Source organism: Mustela nivalis (genome assembly GCF_964662115.1).
Source record: "Mustela nivalis genome assembly, chromosome: 12".
In the NCBI taxonomy this organism is placed as follows: Eukaryota; Metazoa; Chordata; class Mammalia; order Carnivora; family Mustelidae; genus Mustela; species Mustela nivalis.
Window position 1 is genome coordinate 55608011 of NC_139031.1, and position 22982 is coordinate 55630992.

Genomic DNA, 22982 nt, shown 5'->3' on the forward strand with positions numbered 1-22982 from the left:
TGAATTTATGCCCCATGAACTCTGGTTTTAGAAATTGCAGCTTAACATTTTTCCCTTGTATTTGCACTTTATTAACTCAAGTTTCACCCTTCACATCAAGGCTATGTTCTAAGAACTATTCCCCTAAATGGAATACGTAAGTAGGGAATAAGAGAAATGTTAAAAACAAGTAGAGCTTCTTTCTTAAATAAATACTAGGTGGGGAGATGCAGAGAGAGCTCTTGAGTATGCATTATGGACGCTTGTTGTAATTCAAGGACAGACCACTCTGAAACACCTTCCTCTGATCTTAGGTGTTTACGGGCAACATTTCTATGCACACAGGCAGCGGTGTTCCTGGAATCGTGGGATCAGCCCGACTTCCGCAGCCTCATTCACAGCCACTGAGGAATCAGGATAGACCTAGTCAGAGGCCTTTCCCGCAGGTTTATAATACACTGCAATGTGAGCTGTACGTCAGCACGCAGACACAAACCAAGATCGCAGGAGACCTCCCAGGACAGTCTATAACCTTCAGATCTGCCTGCAGGAACAGAAAGCCCAAATTCATCTAACAAGGCTGCTCTTGGTACTTGAAAATGGATTATTTCTTGAGTGGTTAGTCATTAGTTACAATCCACTCTTATAATCCTATAGTTCAATAGCCCTAAAGATTCATGCTTCCCAGGCTCTGATTTGTAATTGGGTTGGCCCAAATAAGGCAACTGCAATCAGAGCACAGACCAAGGCTACGGAAGAGCTCTTCCCAATATAGTCACTTGTACCAAGAGAAGTATTACATGAAGAGACACCAGACTCTCACGGGAACTTCAAAATCTGACTAAGCAAACAAGGCAAATACAGAATGCCTTAAAGTGAAGACAGTATCCAAAAAGCTCACTTGTTCCATGTGTCATTTACAGTCTCATCTGTGTAAGTGGGAACATCGTTAGTGTTGCCCAGAGCTCAAGATGGCGTTGAAGGATAGCAGACTATGGCACTCTTTGACATCAAGATTATTTTGAGCTCATTATTTCTGAAAACATGCAGACACAGGAATAGCTCTGTAAACAGAGAAGTTAACCCTTCATTAAGAAAAATTTACACTTAGAAAGGAAACCTCTGTACTTAGGAGCATCTCCTCTCTGCAGAATGAGAAGAAGGATTCTGAATCACGAGGAACTTAGCACTGCAGAAGTCACTGACTTAAATCTCACAAGTCTTATCTTTATTTGGGGTCTTTTTCCTGGTGCTTTTACCCTCGTAACTGTCCTTCCCTCCAATTCCCACACCCAACACACACATCTTTATTTCATCTTTGGCTAAAGATAGCATCTAATATGGTGTCTTGGGCCATCTAGGGGAATGATTCCATTTTGGACAACATGTATACATGCTAGTAGATATGCATGCATGTTCATAAACCTGTTTTCCTCTTGTTAATCTCACCTGTACTGGACAGGGCCTAAGACAAGAACTCAGAAGAGTAGAGGGAAAATTATTTTTCCTCCCTTACTTTATCATGAGAATTGCATAATTGGGTTCTCTTGCAAGATCAGCCAGTCTTCTAGAGTCATGGACATGAAATTACCCCATAATACTCTAAAATTCTAAAGATCAACCACTTGCCCTCTTTCTTGACCTAAAACCCGCCATCATGCCAATTACCAATAAAATACTATATTCTACACAGAATGCAAGACAAGAACTTAATAACTGTCAGTAACACGAAAGAACTTACATATTTTCCCCAAATAAATACAAATGACCTCTCTTCTGAAAAACAGTTCTCGGGCACCTGAGTGGTTCAGTGGGTTAAAAGCCTCTGCCTTCGGCTTGGGTCATGGTCTCAGGGTCCTGGGATCGAGCCCCTCATTGGGTTCTCTGCTCAGCAGGGAGCCTGCTTTCTCCTCTCTCTCTCTCTGCCTGCCTCTCCGACTACTTGTGATCTCTGTCTGTCAAATGAATAAATAAATAAAATCTTTTTAAAATAAATAAATAAATAACAGTTCTCACTGTGGAGAAAATATTAAACACTGAAACATCTCAAGAAAGAATTTAGGGAGGACTACCAGTAGACATTAGTGCTGGAAGTTCATTTTCGTGGCTGGATTATACACAGAGATAGCAGCACTCCGTTCTAGGTCAAAGGAAACAAAGCAATAAAGGAAAGAATTCCACTTAATCCATTTAGCAATTCTTCCATTACTTTCTTTTAATTGAAACATTCATACACGAGGAGAGGTTTCCATTCTTTAATTTTTTAACATAATATACAGAACCACAATACTATTTCCATTTCAAATTATGGGCGCTTACATTCAAATACGCTTGGATTTGACAAGCTGCTGTTACAATACTGAGAAAATTCATGAAAAAGGTATTTAACAATTTGTAAGATAATCAAGTATCTTTTTGCTACATGGGCCAATGCATTAATAGTAACTTGTTTAAAAATGCAGTCTTTTGGACCTCAAATTATTAAAAAAGAATATGAAGATTATATAGTCATACTTTCTGAATTTCTCAGACCCATTCCATTTCAAAAGCTGAAGGCAAATGTTACACATCAGAACATTCATGAGATCATATCTGCTCTGTACCTACCTATTAAAATAAAAACCAGACCATACTTTCCTAAAGACACAGCTATTTCTAGGCTACATTAGTGTAATCATAAAAGACTACTAGAACTAAGTTATCACTTTTATGTTAACAATTTTCACCACAATACATCTTTCCTAAAAAGATTTTTTAAAAAATGCAGGATTTTGGATTTCCCTTACTGAATTTAACATAATAGACTCTCATACTTTCTGGCTTTAATAAACTTCAACTCTTTTTTCCAACAGGAACTATCTACACAGCACAGTGCGACATACAATTAATTATTCCAGTGAGATGTATACTTAGATTTACAATATGATCAACACAATAGTGCCATACAAAGTTTTTCTGCAGGTAAAAATGCTAAGAAAGGCCACAGTGGACAGTGCCAGACACTGTGAATACAGTAGATTACAGGTACCACTGAGGGTCAGAGGAGACCACAAGTTTCTAATTTTTTTTCAGCAATGGGAAAAGAAAAACATTTAGAGAAACATAAGAATAAAAATATATAATTCCACTGTCAATAATAATGTAACTTTTCAGATACTGCTTTCTTAAACAGGCAAATTAGATGAACTTTAAGTTAGAGAAAGTGAACAAGATCCAAATACGAAAGATGTTTCTTGTTTTCTCATCAAAGGAATGCACTAGGATTAGCACGAGGATCTTTCTGGTTCCTGTATCTGTAGGTCAGCCAAACACCCAGGATCTGGAATGGAAGAAAGAAGAAAAGAAGAAAGAGAAAGTATCATGGTATCTGTTTCTTCAGTTTATCAGTACACAATCCGGAACCTCTGAAGCACTTGGTTTTCTTTGTTCAAAGAGGAAGAGATTTCTTTTTCCCTTGAAAGTGCTAAAAGTAGCCCAAATTGAAGCCCTAAAAACAAGTAATATGAATACTAGCTCTCCAGAGATGTCTGTATCATAATCCCCAGCACCTGGGAATGGGTTACCTCACATGGTAACAAGAACCAGGCAGATGTGACTTGGTTAAAGCTATTGAGACAGGGAGATCATATGGGTGGGTTCACTGATGTAGACACAAGGGTTCTTATAAAAGAGGGCAAGACAAAACAAAATCAGAGACATTGAGAAAAGATAAAATGATGTCAGAAGCAATAGGAAGCAGAGTCAGAGAGAAGATTTGGCATGGCTTCCTTGAAGATGGAGGACAAAGCCATGAGCCACTGAGTACAGGCAGCCTCTAGAAGCTGCAAAAGTCAAGGACACAGCTTCTCGCAGAGAGCCTCCCAGAGAAGCCTGCCTTTCAGGCTTCTGACCCCAGCAGTAGAAGATAATAAATTTGTGCTGCTTTAAACAATTCCATTTGTGACTATTTGCTAGAGCTGCAAGAGGAACTTTTACTGCTGAATTGTCTGCTGAAACACTGAATAGTCTGGATAGCTAAAATATCACATTATTTTGATAACTGAGAAACAAACTGGGTTCAGGAAAAATTTAGCACTAATGAAAACTCCACAATAACAAATTTTGCTAAAGCAGATCTTTAAAAAATATTCTAATTCCTATCCTGGGGATCTCTCATTTTAGAAAAATACTGAGTTGTTACTGTTACTATTTAATACTTAGTACTTTAGTACTTTAGTATTTAGTACTAAATACTGTTAGTATTTAGAAAAATACTGAGTTGTTACTGTTAATGAGTCGTTACTGTTACTGTGTTGTTTCCCACACTAGGTTCACCAAAGCGTTAACCAATATAATTTTTTTAAATTAAGAATGTGTTCATTCTGTTTCCACTACCTCAAAGTTGATTTACTTAACATAATCAAAAATTCTTTGAAAAAGATAGAAAATTTTAATGTAACAAAATGAACTTCAAATTACACCTTCCACTTTAGATCTGTGCCAACTTTTCATCTAAATTTTGTTTGACTTCATAACTACCCATTAGCCCTTTAAGCTACTTCTAGAGAATTGTGATCAATCCAAAATTTTCTCATTACCAGAGTAATAATCCCTGTGTTATACTAAAACTCACGACTGGAACTGATTATATTTATAACATGTAAGAGCCGATGGAACTATAGTTTGTGAGCTGAATCAAGGAAAAATAAGTCTAATTTAAGGAAGTGGGAAGTTTGGGGTGGAGTATATATAATGGGGGGGGGATTTACTTAATAAACACATAAGGAGTACTTTGTGACAGGCTCTGTCGTTCACACTTTCCAATTCAAACAGTCCTCCCAAACACCCTGGATGATGGGAACAGTATCCTTTTACCAGCAAGGGAACTGAGGCAAAGAGGTTAAATAAGAGTCACACAGGTCATGAGGCCTAGAACCATGGTTCAAACCTACAATCTATGCTCTCAGTCATATTTGGGGATGTATGTGTAATCAATCTGACATACTAAAGGTCAATCTGGGGGAACATTCTACCCACCATGGCAACCAGGCTGGTTTTTACAACACTGAAACCCTTGCACACCTGTTGTGGACAGCAACTCCTCAGACACCCCTGCCCCCCTCCCAATCTGCACAAGCATCATTTCCTTCTCCCACCTCAGAAACACAGGCACACAGGGAGAGAGTTTGGGTGAGAATTTTTTGAGCTTTTAAATAGTTTGATTATCAGCCCTGGATATAGGCCAGTAGTGTAAGTTACAGGGAAAACAAAGCAACTGGGTAAATTAAATTAGACACTCATAACCTGAAGCCACATTTTACCAAAACTTCATTCCTCCGTTTCAGCTGTAAGTGACAAAAATCGGACTTTGTCCCATTGTTGAACCATGATCTCATCCCTCCCTCCCCAGGAGAGACTGGAGGGGATGCCACACCCAAAATACAAAAAGATCAAAGTTAGATAACTAATGGATTTTAAGCTTACAAAGCTGGTTAAAATGATCTAAAGAGTCTCAAGAGTAACTTTGATTAGAACTGATCATGAACTCCAGTGATCCTAGAACCGAGGCCTAGTATGCAGCCCACTAAGCATATAGTATATTACACAGAAATATGTGCAGTGAACCTATACATTATTTTTATACTTATTTATTAAATTGTATGCTTATTTATTACATATAGAAAGGCAGAAAGTAATATGCCAAAATATAAACATTGGTTATTTTTCATTCACTTTAGTAAATCCATCTAAATTTTCATGTTCAAAATTTTCTGTATTTTCTAAAGTTTCTACAAAGAACATGTACTAACTTTAACTTGTTAAAAGTTATTACATCTCAGCTATTTTTCAGATTCTAAATCAAAGCTTCTTTTATGGTTTAAATTTATTTTCAGCTATTATAAATAGTTCAAAATCAATCTGTTTCACCAAGGAAAGGAAGTCATTGGTTAGCTTCATCTCTCAGATTCAGTGAACTACTGAATAAAACAAAAAATTAAAAAGTTGGTATACCTATAATATATTCACTATCCAGAAAATACCAGGTTGGATAAATTATTATTAAAATCTCTAGCCACGTATGTAAAATATTAAAATATAGAGCAGGATTCCATGAAAGAACACCAAGTCTTCTTAGCTCTTAAGACACCTAAGACTCATGAGTTTATACTTTTTGTTTTTAAAGATTTTATTTATTTGAGAGAGAGAGAGAGCATAGGTGCATGGTGGGGGGGGGGGGGGCAGAGGCAGGGAGAGAGAGTAAGAGGGAGTGCAGGGCCAGACATGGGGCTTGATCCCACGACCCATGAGATCATGACCTGAGCCTCAATCAGAACAGGTGTTGTTCAACTGACTGAAACACCCAGGCATGCCCCCATGAGTTTATATTCTTAAAAGAATTAATATTTTTTAAAAACAGTAGGGGGAAGGATGAATAGGCAGAACAGAGAAGATTTTTAGGGCAGTGAAAAATACTCTGTATTATATTCTAATGATGGATACAAGTCATTATATGTATGTTGAAATCCATAAAATGTACAAAAGTAAACCCTAATGTAAACTATGGACCTTGAGTGATTATGATGTGTCAATGCAGGTTCATCAGTTGCAACAAAAACACATTCTGTTGAGTAGTGGCGATAATGGGGGAGACCATGCCTATGTAAGGACAAAGGATATATGGGAAATTTCTGTAACCTTCTCTCAATTTTGCAAAGGACTTAAAAGTGCTCTTTAAAAAAAAAAAAAAGGGACAACTGAAGGTAATGTAACCTGATGGGAAAGAAAGAAAAGAAAATGGAGCTGCTCAAAAGAATTAAATTCTCAAAATAAATTCCAAATATAAAAAGGAAGCCATGTGGCAAAATCTGGCTCACGGGCTATATGGAGATTGCTCATTCCGGTTTTTCTCCTATCTGTATTTTTAAGTTTTCATGAAAAAAAAAATCATACTTTTAAAAAGGAAATGAAGGAATAATGCACAGAATTGTTTTTAAACAGTACATCAATTTTCTTGAATCAATGTCACAACCAACCCACAAGTAAGACAGCTCTTTCATGAGAAAAAGTGAAATGAAAAAAAAAAAAAAAAGCTCAGGATAAGAAGAGATGTCAGGGGAGACTTCCTGTAAGAAATGAATATTAACTGTGGTCTTTATCTCTACTTTGTTAATAACAACCAAATGTGAATTTTTCATTCTCCAGAGAAGAAAAGAAAACTGAAGAGAATAAAATATACATACATACAGATATATGTATCTATAATGTGCTGTATATTGACCCAACATCATATCCATGTAGAGTGTATGCATTATCTACACAAATGCAGTATACGCATTATATATACCACATTAAATTTTATTTTCTCCTGTTAATCAATCTCATGCCATTCTGACTCTGCCCAGCTAGAAGGAACTTAAAGGGCAGAAAAAAGTATTCCTTTCCCACCCACTCTAATTTAACCAGCTCATTACTGAAGAACACAAACTGGCCCAAGGGTTTGCAGTTATAAACATTCCTTTCTAGTCCATTTAAATAGCCATATGATTATCTCCATGAAATAAAGAGCTATAAATAGAATGTATAAATTTAAAAAATTTTAATTTTCATATATATTGTTAAGTCAGCTATCGCAAAAAACATCTGTAGATATTTAGAGTTTAATAAAGACACTGCAAAAGGAATTAGCATTCCTCCAAAATTATCAAATAACGAGTGTGGTTTTGCTTACAGACACCTATATTATACATAAATGTATTAATCAATATGATAGATATTTCAACATAGTATAAATATATGTAAGATAAATAAGAAATTAATAATAGTGTTTACCTGTAGTTTTTGGAAAGCTAGAGATAATGGGAGATGGGCTTGAAAGGCCATTTTTTAAAGCATATCTTTCTAAGTATGTATGTGAGTGTGTCCTATACTATATATATTAAACAGTGTGAATGTCTTACCTATTCCAAAATTAAATTTAGAATTATAATTTATCATACAACTCTAATAGGAGAGACTCTAGAAATAACCCAGCCTAAACCATTTCATGTGTTCATTAAATTTTACATAATTTAATAATCAAGCCTCCACCCTATATAAAATTAATGCTAGATCTGTGGGGTCTTCTGTTTTCAAGCCAGGGCTCCTCTGATTATAATACTAGTTCTCAATAAAGATATTTATCAATACATCCCCAAAATTAGGGGCCATGCTAAGGCAAAATGCCATGCCCTCTTGCCGTATAAAACAGAAAACCCCCTGACGAAAATGGAAAGATAAGGAGTTACTTGCACATACCTCTGTAAAGCTGAAGAAGAGACCAATGCCCCCGACAAACCTCAAAACCTCTCCGGCGTATTTTCCTATTATTGGAGCACAAGGTGAGCATGGGTGGCTGCTTTTGACACAGCTCTGTATCAATTTGGAAAAAAAAAAAAGAACTTTTATATCAAAGTGCAATTATGAAAAGCAGATAAACACTGAACCCACCTAAAAATGAGTGGCTGGAATATTATATCCAATCTGGGCCTGGGCTGTTTCATAGCATCCTAAATTCTAAAATAGTTCCCACTGGGCACCTGGGTGGCTCAGTGGGTTAAGCCTCTGCCTTGGGCTCAGGTTATGATCTCAGGGTCCTGGGATCGAGTCCTGCATTGGGCTCTCTGCTCAGCAGGGAGCCTGCTTCCTCCTCTCTCTCTCTCTGCCTGCCTCTCTGCCTGCATGTGATCTGTCAAATAAATAAAATCTTTAAAAATATACAAAATAAATAAAATGGTTCCTAAGTTTCTCAAGCCCAGTATACACACCTTGAATACCCCCCCACAGCCCCCAGCTTTGAGCATGGATGGGATTTGTGAATACGACAGTCACTCCCATCTTTATCGTGCAGTTACACAAAGACACCATCTATGTTAACAGAATGGGGTGATTCTCATGCTGACTTGGAGGCCGCCATGTTGTGAGATGGCTGTACAGTTAGAACCTGAGAGCAGCCTCCAGGAACTGAGGAAAACCCAGCAAGAAAAATGGGACTTCAGCACTACAACTACCAGAAGCTGAATTCGGCCAACACCGGCTGAGCTTGGCAGACCACCCCAGGCCTCGGATGAGATTATCCCTGGCCAACACCTTGATTTCACCCAGGTGAGATCTTAAGTGGAGAACCCAACAAAGCCATTCTCACGCTCCTGATCCATGGAAACTGAGAGAACACCTGGGTAGAATTCATGTGTCACATAGCACTAGAAAAATAATAATCCCATAAAAGAGGCCATGTTGAAAGGAAATCCAGCTCACAGCCCAGAGAGACAGTAATAGGAGTTTCCTGGAAATTTAAACACGTGTACTTCCTAGGACAGTCAAGCTCCAAATCTAGCCTCATATTGGGGTCGGTCCTGGGACAATAGTACAGCTCTAATTTGTCCATCGCTAACTCAGCTCCCATGGAAACAGCATGAAGTTGTAATGGGGATAAGGGGAGGGAGGAAAGGGGTTAGTTTCATGTATCCTCCCCACTGGGGATGTTTAACTGGTTAAAAAGCCCCCAAATCCAGGAAAGACCATTCCTCCTACTGCCCTGAGATGCTTCAAAACCAAGATATTTCTACAGCTCTTCTGCACCTCTAAGACTGATGTAGTCTTATTTTTCTTTCACAACTTGTTCTAGGAGGAACTGCATGGGAAGGAATTAGGGGCAAAGAACTGTGGGCATCTGTGTCTGGCAGGGCTCTGGGATACTTAGTACTCTCAGGAGTGCATATGAGAACAGACAAATGACACACCAGTGTACATGGAATATAATATAGGTTCATGTAAAACATTTTAAAAAAACAACTCAGCATAAGGAATTCCATTTTCTTCATGTTAATCATTATTCCTCTGTATATAATACGTCTCCAGAAAATATCTTATACTTTGTACTTACAGCCAGACAGGTGTCATTTGGGTTAAAACTTCGAAACCCACAGCAGTTTAAATTTCTCTGGATGTCATTTCGAGCACTTGCTGTATTGTTCCAACCCACTTCCAGAAGCTGACCCTGGAAAATGCATGTAATACATACACTGACATGAGTTATCCCTGCACAAAATGTATAGATCTAAAGCTTGTGATTTTTAATACTGAGTGTACCTAAAATAAATGCTCTTCCTAAGATGATTAAAAGTTTTCAAAGGGTAATACCTAAATCTACAACAAAAATTAAAGCACATTGGGGACACATGGGTGGCTCAGTGGGTTAAAGCCTCTGCCTACGGCTCAGGTCATGATCTCAGGGTCCTGGGATCGAGTCCCGCATCGGGCTCTCTGCTCAGCAGGGAGCCTGCTTCCTCCTCTCTCTCTCTGCCCACCTCTCTGCCTACTTGTGATCTCTGTCAAATAAATAAATAAAATCTTAAAAAAAAAAAAAATTAAAGCACTGCTTCTATTCCAAGAGTGAAAAGTCTTCATTTTTACATGCTCTTTAAAAGAAGCACTTAGTTCAAAAGATTCTCAGACGGAAACAAATTTTCCACTGCCCTAAACAGAACTGCATATTGTTTCACAAATTAAGAGTTTGAAAAGTGTAATTGCTAGAAAGGTATCACAAATGTTTCACTGCATAATGGTTGGAAAAGGCAGGGTGAACATCTTTCAGCAGTGGTGCTTTTTACCCAGGGAAGGGAAAAATCTCACTTTAAGGATGCCAAAAATTAGGAACACCTTATGGCATTTCAGGGCTCCAATCAGCCCCACTAATACAATCAGGAACAGCAGATTCTAACTGTCTCCAGTGAAATGCCATTCTGAGGGAAGAGGAGTTATCATATATTCCAATCATTCTCCCTCTTTTTTCCTACACATACTGTGAGGTGTAATAAAATAAGAGAAAAAAAGTCTTTGCTTACCTGTTGCTCCTGGTTCAGGGCTAAGCAAGCACACGATACAGAAAACTGAACAATAAATACAAGTAAGAGAATAATCATGTACTGAGAATTCAAGTTAAGGTATTTCTCAACACTCTTAAAATAACAAAATAGAGGTATTGACAACTTCGGAATGTACTAGAAGGCATTCAACCAGGAAACAGAACAAATGGTGCCTAGAATGTTTACAAAGAATATACACAATTATTATTTTCATTAATACACTGTAGATACTTCATAATAAAAATACTAATATTTAAAGGATAAAATATTAGAATTTCTTTTAGATTGAAATAAAAATGCTTACATGTACAAAATAAGAAATACGTATGGATAAATGTACTTAGGTTTTCTTAGTATTAAAATCTTAAAAAACAATTACTGAAATTCTCAACCACATACTAACCTTTTGGAAAGGGTCTAGAGGTCACTGAATCAGTTCAACTTACCTCTGAATTTGCAAGGTATAAAAAGGACTATAATTTGCAGAATACATTCTTCATGATGTGAAAAGGAGAAAGTGGGAACATATAAACATACAGTAGTCTTACCCTAAGAAATATTCCTAATGTTGGTGGAACAAACACACATAGGGCATGCTAAGAGTTGCTCTCTGGCAATGACTTTCCTAATGAGAATTCCAAATCAGTGGCAGTTATCAGAAGAATAAGCAATAAAAGTAAGGACAAACTCAACTGGGTTAAAAATTCTGCTTTTAAAAAAGGATACAAAAAAAAGCAACACCTGATGGTGCTTTACGGCTCCAATCAGCCCCACCAACGCAATCAGGAACAGGAAGATGCCCACGGCGATGACCACGCCGACCACCCGGAGGCTGGAAATCAGCCCAAAACCAATGCCCCACGCCGCGATTCCAATGAGCAACAGACTGACCAACTACAAAGACAACCAGAAGGGTCAGGGATTGGATGGGGGCAGGAGGAAGAGAAGGACGGGAGGAAAACATCAATTTCTATAATAATACAAAGAACATTTTTCAGTGTCTTACAAATGACTGCTCATACTCAATACCAGAATACACGCTAGATCTTAATAGATAGTATTGTTTCAACAAATTAATTTAATCCTCAGGCATGCTTTAAAATAAGTAATAATGAGCTATGAAATTGTTATGAAGCCTCAGAGGTCATCTGGCTTACTAAGCCTAACTGATTTCTGCCTAAGCTTTTGCAATCATGGCGTATGTGAGACTCCCAGATGCCAACACAGCTCAGTCCAAAGTATTCATTTCTTCACATGGACATTACTTATGCTTCCTTCAAAGCCAATTGTGACCTTCTCTATGATGCTTTCCTCGTTTTCCATAAACTGTTCTTCGAAGTTGGTTCTATTGTTCCCCGCCCCACACTCTCATTCTGTTGCCAAACCTGTCTCTCCTAGAAGACTAAGAGCACCTTGCGAGGGAGGCACCATCTTCTCATCTGTCTCTATTCCCAGAACCTATCACAGAACCCGGGCCTTGCAAACAATCAAAAATTTCTCAAAGAATTGTTGGAAAAAAAATTGCTTTAGGTATCATCGTGTATCCTATGAGAATTTAGAGAGAGAGAGAGAAAGAGGTCATTAAAACTCTTCAGACAATGTAAGAGACTAGCTCTTTTGAGTAAAGTGGTATACTGAGCAAGATGAAATTATTTTATACTCCATTTATTTATATACTTATAAAACAAAACTAAGTGAAGAAGTAGAACACGTGCCTGAAAATCAGCCATTACCTGTAATAGACAAAGTTACAATCACTTATTTAAAATAGCAAATGAAGAACACACCATGTAAATATGATGTTGAACTGATAGAAGATAAAGGTGAAACAGGTATGTGGGGGGGATGGGGACTGGGGTTTGGGGCAGGAAAAAGGTCATATCCTCTGAAGGTCAGCCGTTTCCTGGAGCAAGGTGACAGCATCATACACAGTAGAGAGGAATCAAAATACGTAAAATATACTTCCTGGCATCAAGACCCAATAAACTTTGTTTTGAAAGATAAAATAAATCACCACTCACTCAAAAGGATTTTTACTCAAATATTTAATTTTTTATATATGAAATCATAGCTTAGAAACACAAATTCTAAATATCTTCATATCTAAAATGCCCTCCATGTGTACAGATACAAGTAAAACTGCTTAATATTGACAAAGAACACGTATTTGTATTTTTAAAAGCTTTTATTTATTTGAGAGAGAGAGAGAGAGAGCCCAAGAGAGCACAAGCAGGGGGAGCGGGAGGCAGAGGGAGAGGGAGAAACAGATTCCCCACTGAGCAGGAAGCCTGATGTGGGGCTCAATATGGGGCTTGATCCCTGGACTCTAGGATCATGACCAGAGCCAAAGGCAGACACTTAACCCACTGAGCCACCAGGCGTCCCCACCTGTTTCTTTTCACTTATGACAAAGCAGATCTAGAGAAGAAAGACACTGTCTGTAGCATGCTAGAACCAAGTCACGGAGTTACATGGAGTTGCTGTTCTCCGCGGTACTTAGTACACACAGAAGGCTTTTGTTTTCGGAGGGAAGAAATTCTCAGAACGTTTGCAACCCAAAAATTGCCTGGTCCCTCTTGTTGTCTCAAATGTTCCTCATCAACAGGTCCGTTTGCTTCTGGCTTGTTTTTCTCTTCTCACTCATCATCTTCTCATGGCTTCCTGCTATACTGGACTGAGAAAAAGTCCTCTGCTCCATCACAAGCGAGCTCACTTCCAACTCCATGGCATCCAAATATAGCAGGTTTCCTTCCACAAGGGGTGAAAGAAGAGGTGAGAGTTGCGGGCACCGGCCTCCGCACTGCACTGTGGTACCAAACAGGGAAGGTGCTCTGTGGGCGCAGCACATCAGAGCAACGCGCTCTATCCATCAGGGTTCTCCTGAGAAGGAGATCCAACAGATATATATTTAGAAATAGAGATTTATTTTAAGGAATTGGCTCATGCATTTGTGGGGCCAGCATGTCCAAAATGTGTAGGAGGACAGCAGCTTGACAATTCAGGCAGGTTTTCTCTAATACAGTCTGGAGGAAGAATTCTGTCTTTGTTAAGAAACCTCAGTCCTGGGATGCCTGGGTGGTTCAGTGGGTTAGGCCTCTGCCTTCAGCTCAGGCCCTGATCTCAGGGTCTTGGGATCGAGTCCCACATCAGGCTCTCTGCTCAGCGGAGAGCCTGCTTCCTCCTCTCTCTCTGCCTGCCTCTCTGCTTACTTGTGATCTCGCTCTCTCTCTCTCTATCAGATAAATAAATAAAATCTTTTAAAAAAAGAAAAGAAACCTCAATCTTGGGGTGCCTGGGTGACTCAGCTGGTTGGGCGTCTGCTTTCAGCTCCGGTCATGATACAGGGTCCTGGAATTGAGCCCTGCATCGGGCTCCCTGCTCAGTGGGGAGTCTGCTTCTCCTTCTCCCTCTGCCCCTCCTTCCTGCTCCTGCCTTCCCTCACACGCTCTCTTTCCAATAAATAAAATCTTCTTTAAAAAAAAAAAAAAAAAAAGGAGAAGAAGAAGAAGAAAGAACCTGTCTTTGTTCTTAAGTTTTTCCACAGACTGGATAAGGCAGACCACAATGGGAGTAATCTGCTAAACTTAAAGTTAATTGAGTGTAAAGGTTAAGTCTAAAACAATGCCTTCAAATCAGTAGCTACAGTAGCATTCAACCAAACAAACATTTGGCACCACTGCCTGGTCGAATTGACAGATAAAATTAACCAGCACATATGCAAACTTCAATTCTTGGGCTTGATGCCTATTGCCCAATTCAATTAAATTTGGGAGCAGGATTGTCACTCTCTATTTCTTTATTTGAGTCTTAGAGTCAAAAAGATCAAAGGCATGAATAATATGATAGTTGTAATTTTTTTAACCCCATAGTTTCAAAGAATCCTTTTGGAAGTCTACCAAATCCTTCCTATATTAATGAAATTCTTACACGTCTAAATAGCCAACAACAAGTAACTACTGCCCACTGTACACCCAAAGCCAGAGACAAGATATCCCAACTAGAACAAAGGTTGGCAAATTTTCTCTATATAAGCCTAGATATTGATCATCCGTCCTCATGGATCACACGGTCTCTGCCACAACTAGTCGATTCTGCAACTCTAACACAAAAACAGCAGTAAACCAATGAGCAGAGCCGTGTTCCAATAACATTTCATTCACAGATACTGAAATTGAAATTCACGTAATTTTCATGTGCACCAAATATTATTCTTCCTATGATTTTTTTAATCATTTAAAACTATAAAGCCCTTCTTTGTTGGCAGGCTATCCAATAACAAGCAGTGGGATGGATATGACCCAAGAGCCATAGCTTGCTGACCTTTGCTCTAGGAGGCAGGGTAGCAGAGACTAAAATGTTAAAACAGGATGAATAATTGCCTTACCGGATATTTTTACAAGATGAGTCAGAGGATGGAACAATAATCCAAAAAAATCTAGATAAATAGAATAGGTCAGAGACTGCAAAGAAATAGTAAAGGAGCAGGTAATGGGCTGAAAAAAATGACTATACTGTAAATACTACATTATATAACAAAAGAATAGGATATAAATATTCTATTATTTGTAATAAACATATAATAATATTTATAAAACATTTTATAAATATTATTTTATGTGGCAAGAGATGTGACTAAATTAAAAAATCTTAAAAAGAGGAGCTTATCCTGGCTTATCAGGTAGACCTTAGATGTCATCACAAGTATCCTTATAAGAGAGGCAGAAGGAGACACACAGAGAGGAGACGGCCACGTAATGACAGAGGCAGAAGGTGGCATGGCTCGAAGTCAAGGAATGCCCTCAGCCACCTGAAGATAGAAGAGGCAAAGAACAGATTCTCCCCCGGGGCTCTCAGAGAGAGTGCAACCCTGATAATGCCTTCGTTTTGGACTTCTGGTCTCCCAAACTGTGGGAATAAATTTCTACTGTGTTTAAGCTGCCATATTTGTGGTAATTCATCCAAGAAACCCTACGAAACTAACACAGAACAATTCACACAGTAGGCACTGGACAAGTCAGGAATCTCCATTACAGAAAGCTGCCTGCTATTTTACCACTAGTGGAATCCTACCATGCGGCTGGAGTGAAGTATTCAGGTATCCTTGTCAGCACCCTCCTAGAAGACCAAATGCTTTATTTACAGCAGCAGCATCTCAACAAAATGTGAAAAATGTCTTCTGCTCTGTCAGTTACCAACTTACAGGGTCATTAATAATAAGAATATTTTCCCTTTTGAAAAACAACATCTACAACTAAAAGAGAGAAATACTCTTCCAGGTCACAGACTAGGAGTTATAATTTATTGAGAACATTATCTAGAATATTCACAAATATCTCCGCTCAGATTTTTCTTTTCTAAGTAGGGGAAGAAAGGGGCTACTCCCATCAGTAGACCTCTCTGTCAAAAGTATTTTTCACCAAATTCACTCTGCTGTGTCTCTCACATAGGCATCAGACTATCCCTATCGCTAATACAAAGTGCTCCTTCTTGAAAAACACTGAAGAGAGTTTATCAGCATGTCACTTTAACACATCATCACCAGTTTCATGGCTTAAAAGAACAGATTTATTCTGCTGCAATTTTGGAGGTCAGAAGTCCAACATGGGTTGTTAAATCACATGTCAATAAGACTGCATTCCTTCTGGAAGCTCTGGGGGCAAATCCCTGTCCTTGCCTTTTCCACCTTCTAAAAGACACTTGCATTCCATTGCCTGTGACCACTTCCACCATCTTCAAAGCCGACATTGTAGCATTCAAATCTCTTAGTCTACAACCTGTTTCCCCAAGCACACCTCCTTCTTTGAGGATAGCTCTCCTGCATCCCTCTTATAATAACCTTTGTGATTACATAGGGCTTTTCCAGATAATCCAGAATAATTGCCCCATCTCAAAATGCTTTACTTAATCACACTGTGAAGTCCCTATTGCTGTGGAAAGTCACATAACAATCCATAGCCAAAGATTAGGATGTATACCTTTGGGGGCAGAGGGATATTATTGAGCTTACTTTAGAGGGTTCTGAGGTCATTGACAACTGAGCAACCATAGAATCATTCCTACTCCAAATACTTGAAGATATTGTAAAAGATTGTAATATTTTATTTAAATATATACCTGAGCACCAAGAAACAATGGGAAAGTCCTATAGGCCAGAAAGGAAGTAGAACTGCAATGTCAATAATGCAATCATAGAGCTGGTGGGGATGGGGCAGGAGTTCTGGATGGGAAGGATAGGAAGGAGTTCCTAGATCAGAACAGTCCCTAAAGAGGAAGGACTTGGGTTTCAAACCAGGCAGGACTGGGATAGAGAGCTAAGACTACTTACGAGCATTTCTAGAAAGCTATACTTTCAGTGTAAGGTGTTATAGAAAAACTATACTACCACACCCAGGGTGATAGCAAAGATATTTGAGTCCCTTCAGAAAGTGTTTTGCCAGAAAGAGAAGCTCTAGGCCTAGAGTCTGGGTCTAAATGTCACGACCCAGGCATGTAGGAAATGGATTCTGATCAATCAACCAAGCAATTCAGATAAAAGCTGGCCACAGGCAGTGATGGGATCTAGGGAAGGAAAACTCTCAGAAGGAAATCCAGAATAATTCAGGAGGGACATCTGCAAATTAGAGCCCTCACACCAGTCCCAAAGACAAAAGAAAAACTTTCTGTCAATCAAAAATCACAAAACACATAAGTGGAAAAAAAAAAAAAAAAAGAACTACACTAGAGAGAGAAGACAGACACAGCAAAAGAAGAATTAGAGCCCCCAAGAAGTTGAGGTAATAGAACTAACCAAAATTATGAACTAACTAAAATTATGATGTTTAAATGGACTAAAAGGATAAAAACAATATGGACCAAAAAAAAATTTTTAAAGAGAGACTTGGAAAAAGAGCCAATAGAGCAAAGCCAAAGTAGAAAGAAGAGAAACGTGTTAGAGGAAAGATAAATAACGCTTCCTTAAAAAAGAAAAGAATGACAGGCCTTCAGAAAAATTATTTTTTAAGAAAAAGAATAAGGCTAAATTCCCCCAAAATGTCATTAGCTGATTAAGAATAGCTATCGAAAACTCAAAACAAAAATCATATTCAATAATAAAACCTGAGAAACATTTCCTTCAAAATTGAGGATTAAGACCAGGGTGTTGTCACCCCTTCTATTCAGCATTATAGTGAAGATCTTAGACAACTGAGTAAGAGTGAAGCTTCAGGGGAAACACAGCTGTTATTATTCATATTAACAGCAGTAGCCACATGAGAAATAAAACAAGAGACTGCAAATATTAAAACTGGTAAGATAGAGAAAAGTTACTATGACCAGAAACAATACACAAACATCAACAGCATCCTGATGCACACCCTCCAAAATTTGTTATGCATTTTTTTAGGATGTGATTTTTAATGGGCCCCACAAATATCAGGTATATATAAGTAAATCTAAGAAAGGTATTATAAGACCTTCAAGGTGAAAATTGTGAAATTAATTGAAGCAAACAAAAAACTGCATTAATGAAGAGATATAACATGTTCATGGGGGGAATACTTATTTATAATAAGCCATCGATTTGCCTCCAATTTAGCCTACAAATTCAATCTATTTCTTTTTTTTTTTTTTAAGATCTTATTTATTTGACACAGAGAGATCAAAAGTAGATATAGAGGCAGGCAGAGAGAGAAAAGGGAGTAAGCAGGCTCCCTGCTGAGCAGATAGCCTGATGCAGGACTTGATTCCAGGACCCTGAGATCATGACCTGAGCTGAAGGCAGAGGCTTAACCCACTGAGCCACCCAGGTGCCCAAATTCAATCTGTTTCTAATTAAAGTCTCAATAACTTTTTTTTAGGGTGGAACTTGATACAACAATCCATTAATTTCCATGGAAGAATAAATGTCACTTGTTGCCCAAGGACTAGGAACATCTTTTAAGATTAAAGAGAAAAGCTGTATCTGCTCCACTCCTTCTCAGCCCAGAGGCACCTTTGCCAGCACCATGCTTAAGAAATGCTCTTAGCAGCAAATCACCCTTCAACTAACCATTCCAGACTCTCTATTTGTTGTTGTTTTCACCAAGCTCTGAAAAACCTGGGCCTGACTCGACATCTTTGGGGCAGGTTTTATTTATTTTTTTAATCAGTAAAATTAAACATACAAATAAAACTAAAAAACTAAGTTAAAAATTCAAACAAATATAACAACTTGTTGTAATGGTTCGATAATTAAAACCAAGTAGTTGACACAGATCTAAATAAACCAACAGTGTAGGCTTGGAGGGAGATGAAACTCCAAATCAGTAGGGAGAGAGGAGGCTTTCAATAATAGCACTGTGATAATTACCTGCACATTCTGAAAAAGAATAGGAGTAGTCACTGTCTCACACCACAGATTTAAATCCTAAATATGAAATAAAACCAAACTTTTAGGAAAAAAAATAAAGAAAAATGTTTTGACTTTGTAGTTAAAGAAAAACTTCTTAAACAATCCCCCCCCCCAATCAAGTATCATACTAATGTAGTGTCTACTATGTGCAAGGAAGTATTCTGAATGCTTTACATTCACTAACTAATTTCATCTTCACAATAACCCTCAGAGGTAGGTAGTACTACTGCCTCCATTTTCCAGATGGGGAAAGTCAGACACAAAGATGTTAAGTAACTTGCCCAAGATTACACAGCAAGGAAAGGACAGAACTGGGATATGAACCCAGGCTGTATGGCTGCAGATTCTGTGTTCTTACCTATCACTCTATATACCACATTAAAATTTTAAGATTCTACACAATAAAAATCATCAGACAGGGGCACCTGGGTGGCTCAGTGTGTTAAAGCCTCTGCCTTTAGCTCAGGACATGATCCCAGGGTACTGGGATTGAGCTCTGCATTGAGCTCTATGCTCAGCGGGGAGCCTGCTTCCTCCTCTCTCTCTGCCTGCTTCTCTGCCTACCTGTGATCTCAATCTCTCTCTCTCTCTGTTAAATAAATAAATTTTTTTAAAAAAATCATCAGAAAATGTAGTATAAGCTCAAAACTGTAAGATATTTTGAGCTCATATATATCAAAAAATGCCCACAAATCAATTCAAAAGAACAAAAAGCACACAGTAAAGCAGACAAGGATAATAAGAGGCAATCTGCCAAGGAAGAATCCAAAAGGCAATCAATACCTGAAAAATGTTAAATCTCATTATACAATCAAGAAAACAAAAATCACAGCAATGGAAAATCATCTCACATGCACCAGATTGGGCAAAATTAAGCCTGATGATACTGAGATGTGGAGAATCTAGAATTCATTCAAGTCAAAGTGTAATTTTTGAAGCCACTTCATAGAACAATCCGGAAGCACCTAAGAAAACTAAAAATACATATCCCTTATTAACTAGCAATTTTGCTTCTAGATTAAAACCCAAAAGAAATACCCATGTCCCCAACTAGACATGATACATCAGGATTTTGCTGCAGCCTTGTCACAGTAAAAAACTGAAAACCACTTCAGAAACCATGACTATGGCATTCATAAACCCTGATGTGACCACACAGTAGAATACAAAAGATTTTGATCTATTTCTATTAAATCAATAAATTTCAAATAAATTACATAAATATAGAAGGCATACCACTTAATAAATTTTCAAGTACACAAAAAGTTACCCTATTTATGTTTTGTTGTTTTGTTTTTTTTAAGTGGGGGGAGAGAAAGAGAGAGAAAATCTCAAGCAAGCTCCACACCCAGCACTGAGCCTGACACAGGGCTCACTCTCCCAAATCTGAGCTGAAAGCAAGAGTCAGACGCTTAACTGACTCGGCCACCCAGGTGCCCCACAAAAAGTCACCTGATAGTCTTTGTGGTTGACTAATATCTCAAACTGTCATAAGTACATAAACGTGCATGGAAATGACAGGTGTTGATTTTAGAACAGTGATGACTTTTTTTTTTTTAAGATTTTATTTATTTATTTGACAGAGAGAGATCACAAGTAGATGGAGAGGCAGGCAGAGAGAGAGAGAGAGAGAGAGAGGGAAGCAAGCTCCCCGCTGAGCACAGAGCCCGATGCGGGACTCGATCCCAGGATCCCAAGATTATGACTTGAGCCGAAGGCAGCGGCTTAACCCATGGAGCCACCCAGGCGCCCCCAGTGATGACTTTTGAGGGGAAAAATGGGAAAGGAGATGGAGGCGGCCTTTAGCAGTGTAACACTTAACTTCTAAAAAACAGGGAGACGTGGCAAAACACTGGCATCTGTGGAATCAGCCTGTTGGGTTCCCAAGAGTCTACCATTATATCTTCTCTGCACATGAAATATTTCCTAATTAAAACCAGCCTTGAAAATGTAACAGCTTCTTTCTTACCATGGCACCAATTTTAAATTATGCTATTTTGCTTTCCTCCGTCAATTGGTCCAACTTTCCTCATCGAGCCTTTGTTTCCACTGTTCCCCAAACACAGGCCCATAAATCAAGATATTCTCAATCATCTCTCAAATATTTCATATTAATTTTAATCTGTGCATCTTCAAGGACTGTCCATATTCTCTCCTATGATGGGCTCCCAGTTAGGAAAAAGGAAGGCTTTCAAATGACGGTAGTATACACCTGAAGGCAGGAGGCAATGATCTGTTATATCTTCACTTGTTTACAACAGAAAGCAAAGGTTTGGACTGGTCACACTTGGATGGTCGCATGTGTGAAAAAGACACCACCCTGTTTCTCCTTCTTGTGCCTAAGTCTCAGGCATAGGCATGTGGACACACACACAAATACACATTCTCATTTGTAAGCTGGAACAGAACATTGAGTTAACCGTCCAATCCAAAACAAATTCTGCAGTTATAACTACAACAGTATGACTGTCCAAACATAAACCTATTTGGGCTAGTCAATTCTGTGATAAACCCCCAAAATATCTTTTAATAAAATAATTGAAAACAACATAAATGTTACATTCTGTGTGGCTAATGTTTCTAACACATTGCAACACAGAGCCCACAAGTATTCATAATTAATTTTTAAAATTAGAAATCCCACCCAAAGGTTCATGTTATGTCTTTAATTAAATTCAATTAATTAAATTTGCCTATCAGAGTTTTTTTAACTTTTACTGTAAAGAACCCCTTTAAAGATAGTAATGAAACTATTTATTTCTGACTAGTGGTAATTATATGTTTTGGTTGGCTTGTAATTTTGAAGAGAATGGGCTATATGAAGTCTTCCAAACTAGTGATCTAAAAATTATTGATTCTGATAAAATTAATTCTAACTATATAATTAAAAAGCCTAAGTTTGTCCCTAGAACTTGGTAGACAAAGGAACTGCAAGAATCCTTTGTTCGATAATAACAACAGTTTCCTATGAGACCAATTGTAATAGAAAGTAAATTTAGACCTATGACAAATAGTTTCCTTCCTTTGGGAAACAGAATACTGATAAAAACAGATTATGGATCTGTTAACTCGTTGATAGCAATGCTTTTATGAGCAGGAAGCACCAACCTTTCCTGTTTTCTCTTCAAAACAAAGAGAAATGTATCGCATGAAAAGAGCTTCTAAAAAGAGAGATTAGAGGAGCTATAATGGAAAAGACACACAAAGCAGGATTAGAAAAGTTAACATTACTTCCCCAGCCAAGCCCTGAAAGGAGGAGGTGGGGGCAGACACAACAGTTCACAGAGGGTGGACTGTGAGGAAGGTGCTAGTGGAAGAGACAAGGCAATCCTAACCAGGGCTCACAAGATAGCAGAAATTCACAGAACACCAAAGCCCAAGGCTATCTGGCCAGTCATCTATTCCCTTCCATTTTATAGCTGATAAGAGTAACGAAAGTCCGTGCCCAGTGACACGGAGGCAGAACTGTGGCAAACTTTCTGCTTGGTGTGGTTTTTTTTTCTCCCTGTGGGAACATATCATAGTGTGTGTAGCATTATATTTATGCAATTTTTAACACCGAGATATAATACTAACAACAATGTTATAGTGCTTAAGATACAGTTCTTGCTTTGTAGCCAGATCCTTGTGGGTTTGCATAGCATCTCTTCAACTTACTCCCCAGGAGACCTGGTTGCATAGCCACATAAAAACAGAAGAGTGAAGTCTTCTACTTATATGACTTTTCCATTTGTTAACTACCAAATTCATTT

The 22982-nt window shown here is 38.2% G+C and overlaps 1 protein-coding gene across 1 annotated transcript in view; it reads right to left on the reverse strand.

Moving 5' to 3' along the window:
• Positions 1 to 2220: 2220 nt before the first annotated feature.
• TSPAN13 (tetraspanin 13) overlaps positions 2221 to 22982 on the reverse strand; it is a 33321-nt gene continuing 12559 nt past the window's right edge. The window contains exons 2-6 of the mRNA XM_082693018.1: positions 11589 to 11756; positions 10842 to 10922; positions 9881 to 9994; positions 8254 to 8367; positions 2221 to 3298 (exon numbers count right to left, since the gene is read on the reverse strand). Coding sequence (XP_082549144.1) covers positions 3224 to 3298; positions 8254 to 8367; positions 9881 to 9994; positions 10842 to 10922; positions 11589 to 11756 — 552 coding nt within the window. The 3' untranslated portion in view covers positions 2221 to 3223. The remainder of the gene's footprint in view (positions 3299 to 8253; positions 8368 to 9880; positions 9995 to 10841; positions 10923 to 11588; positions 11757 to 22982) is intronic.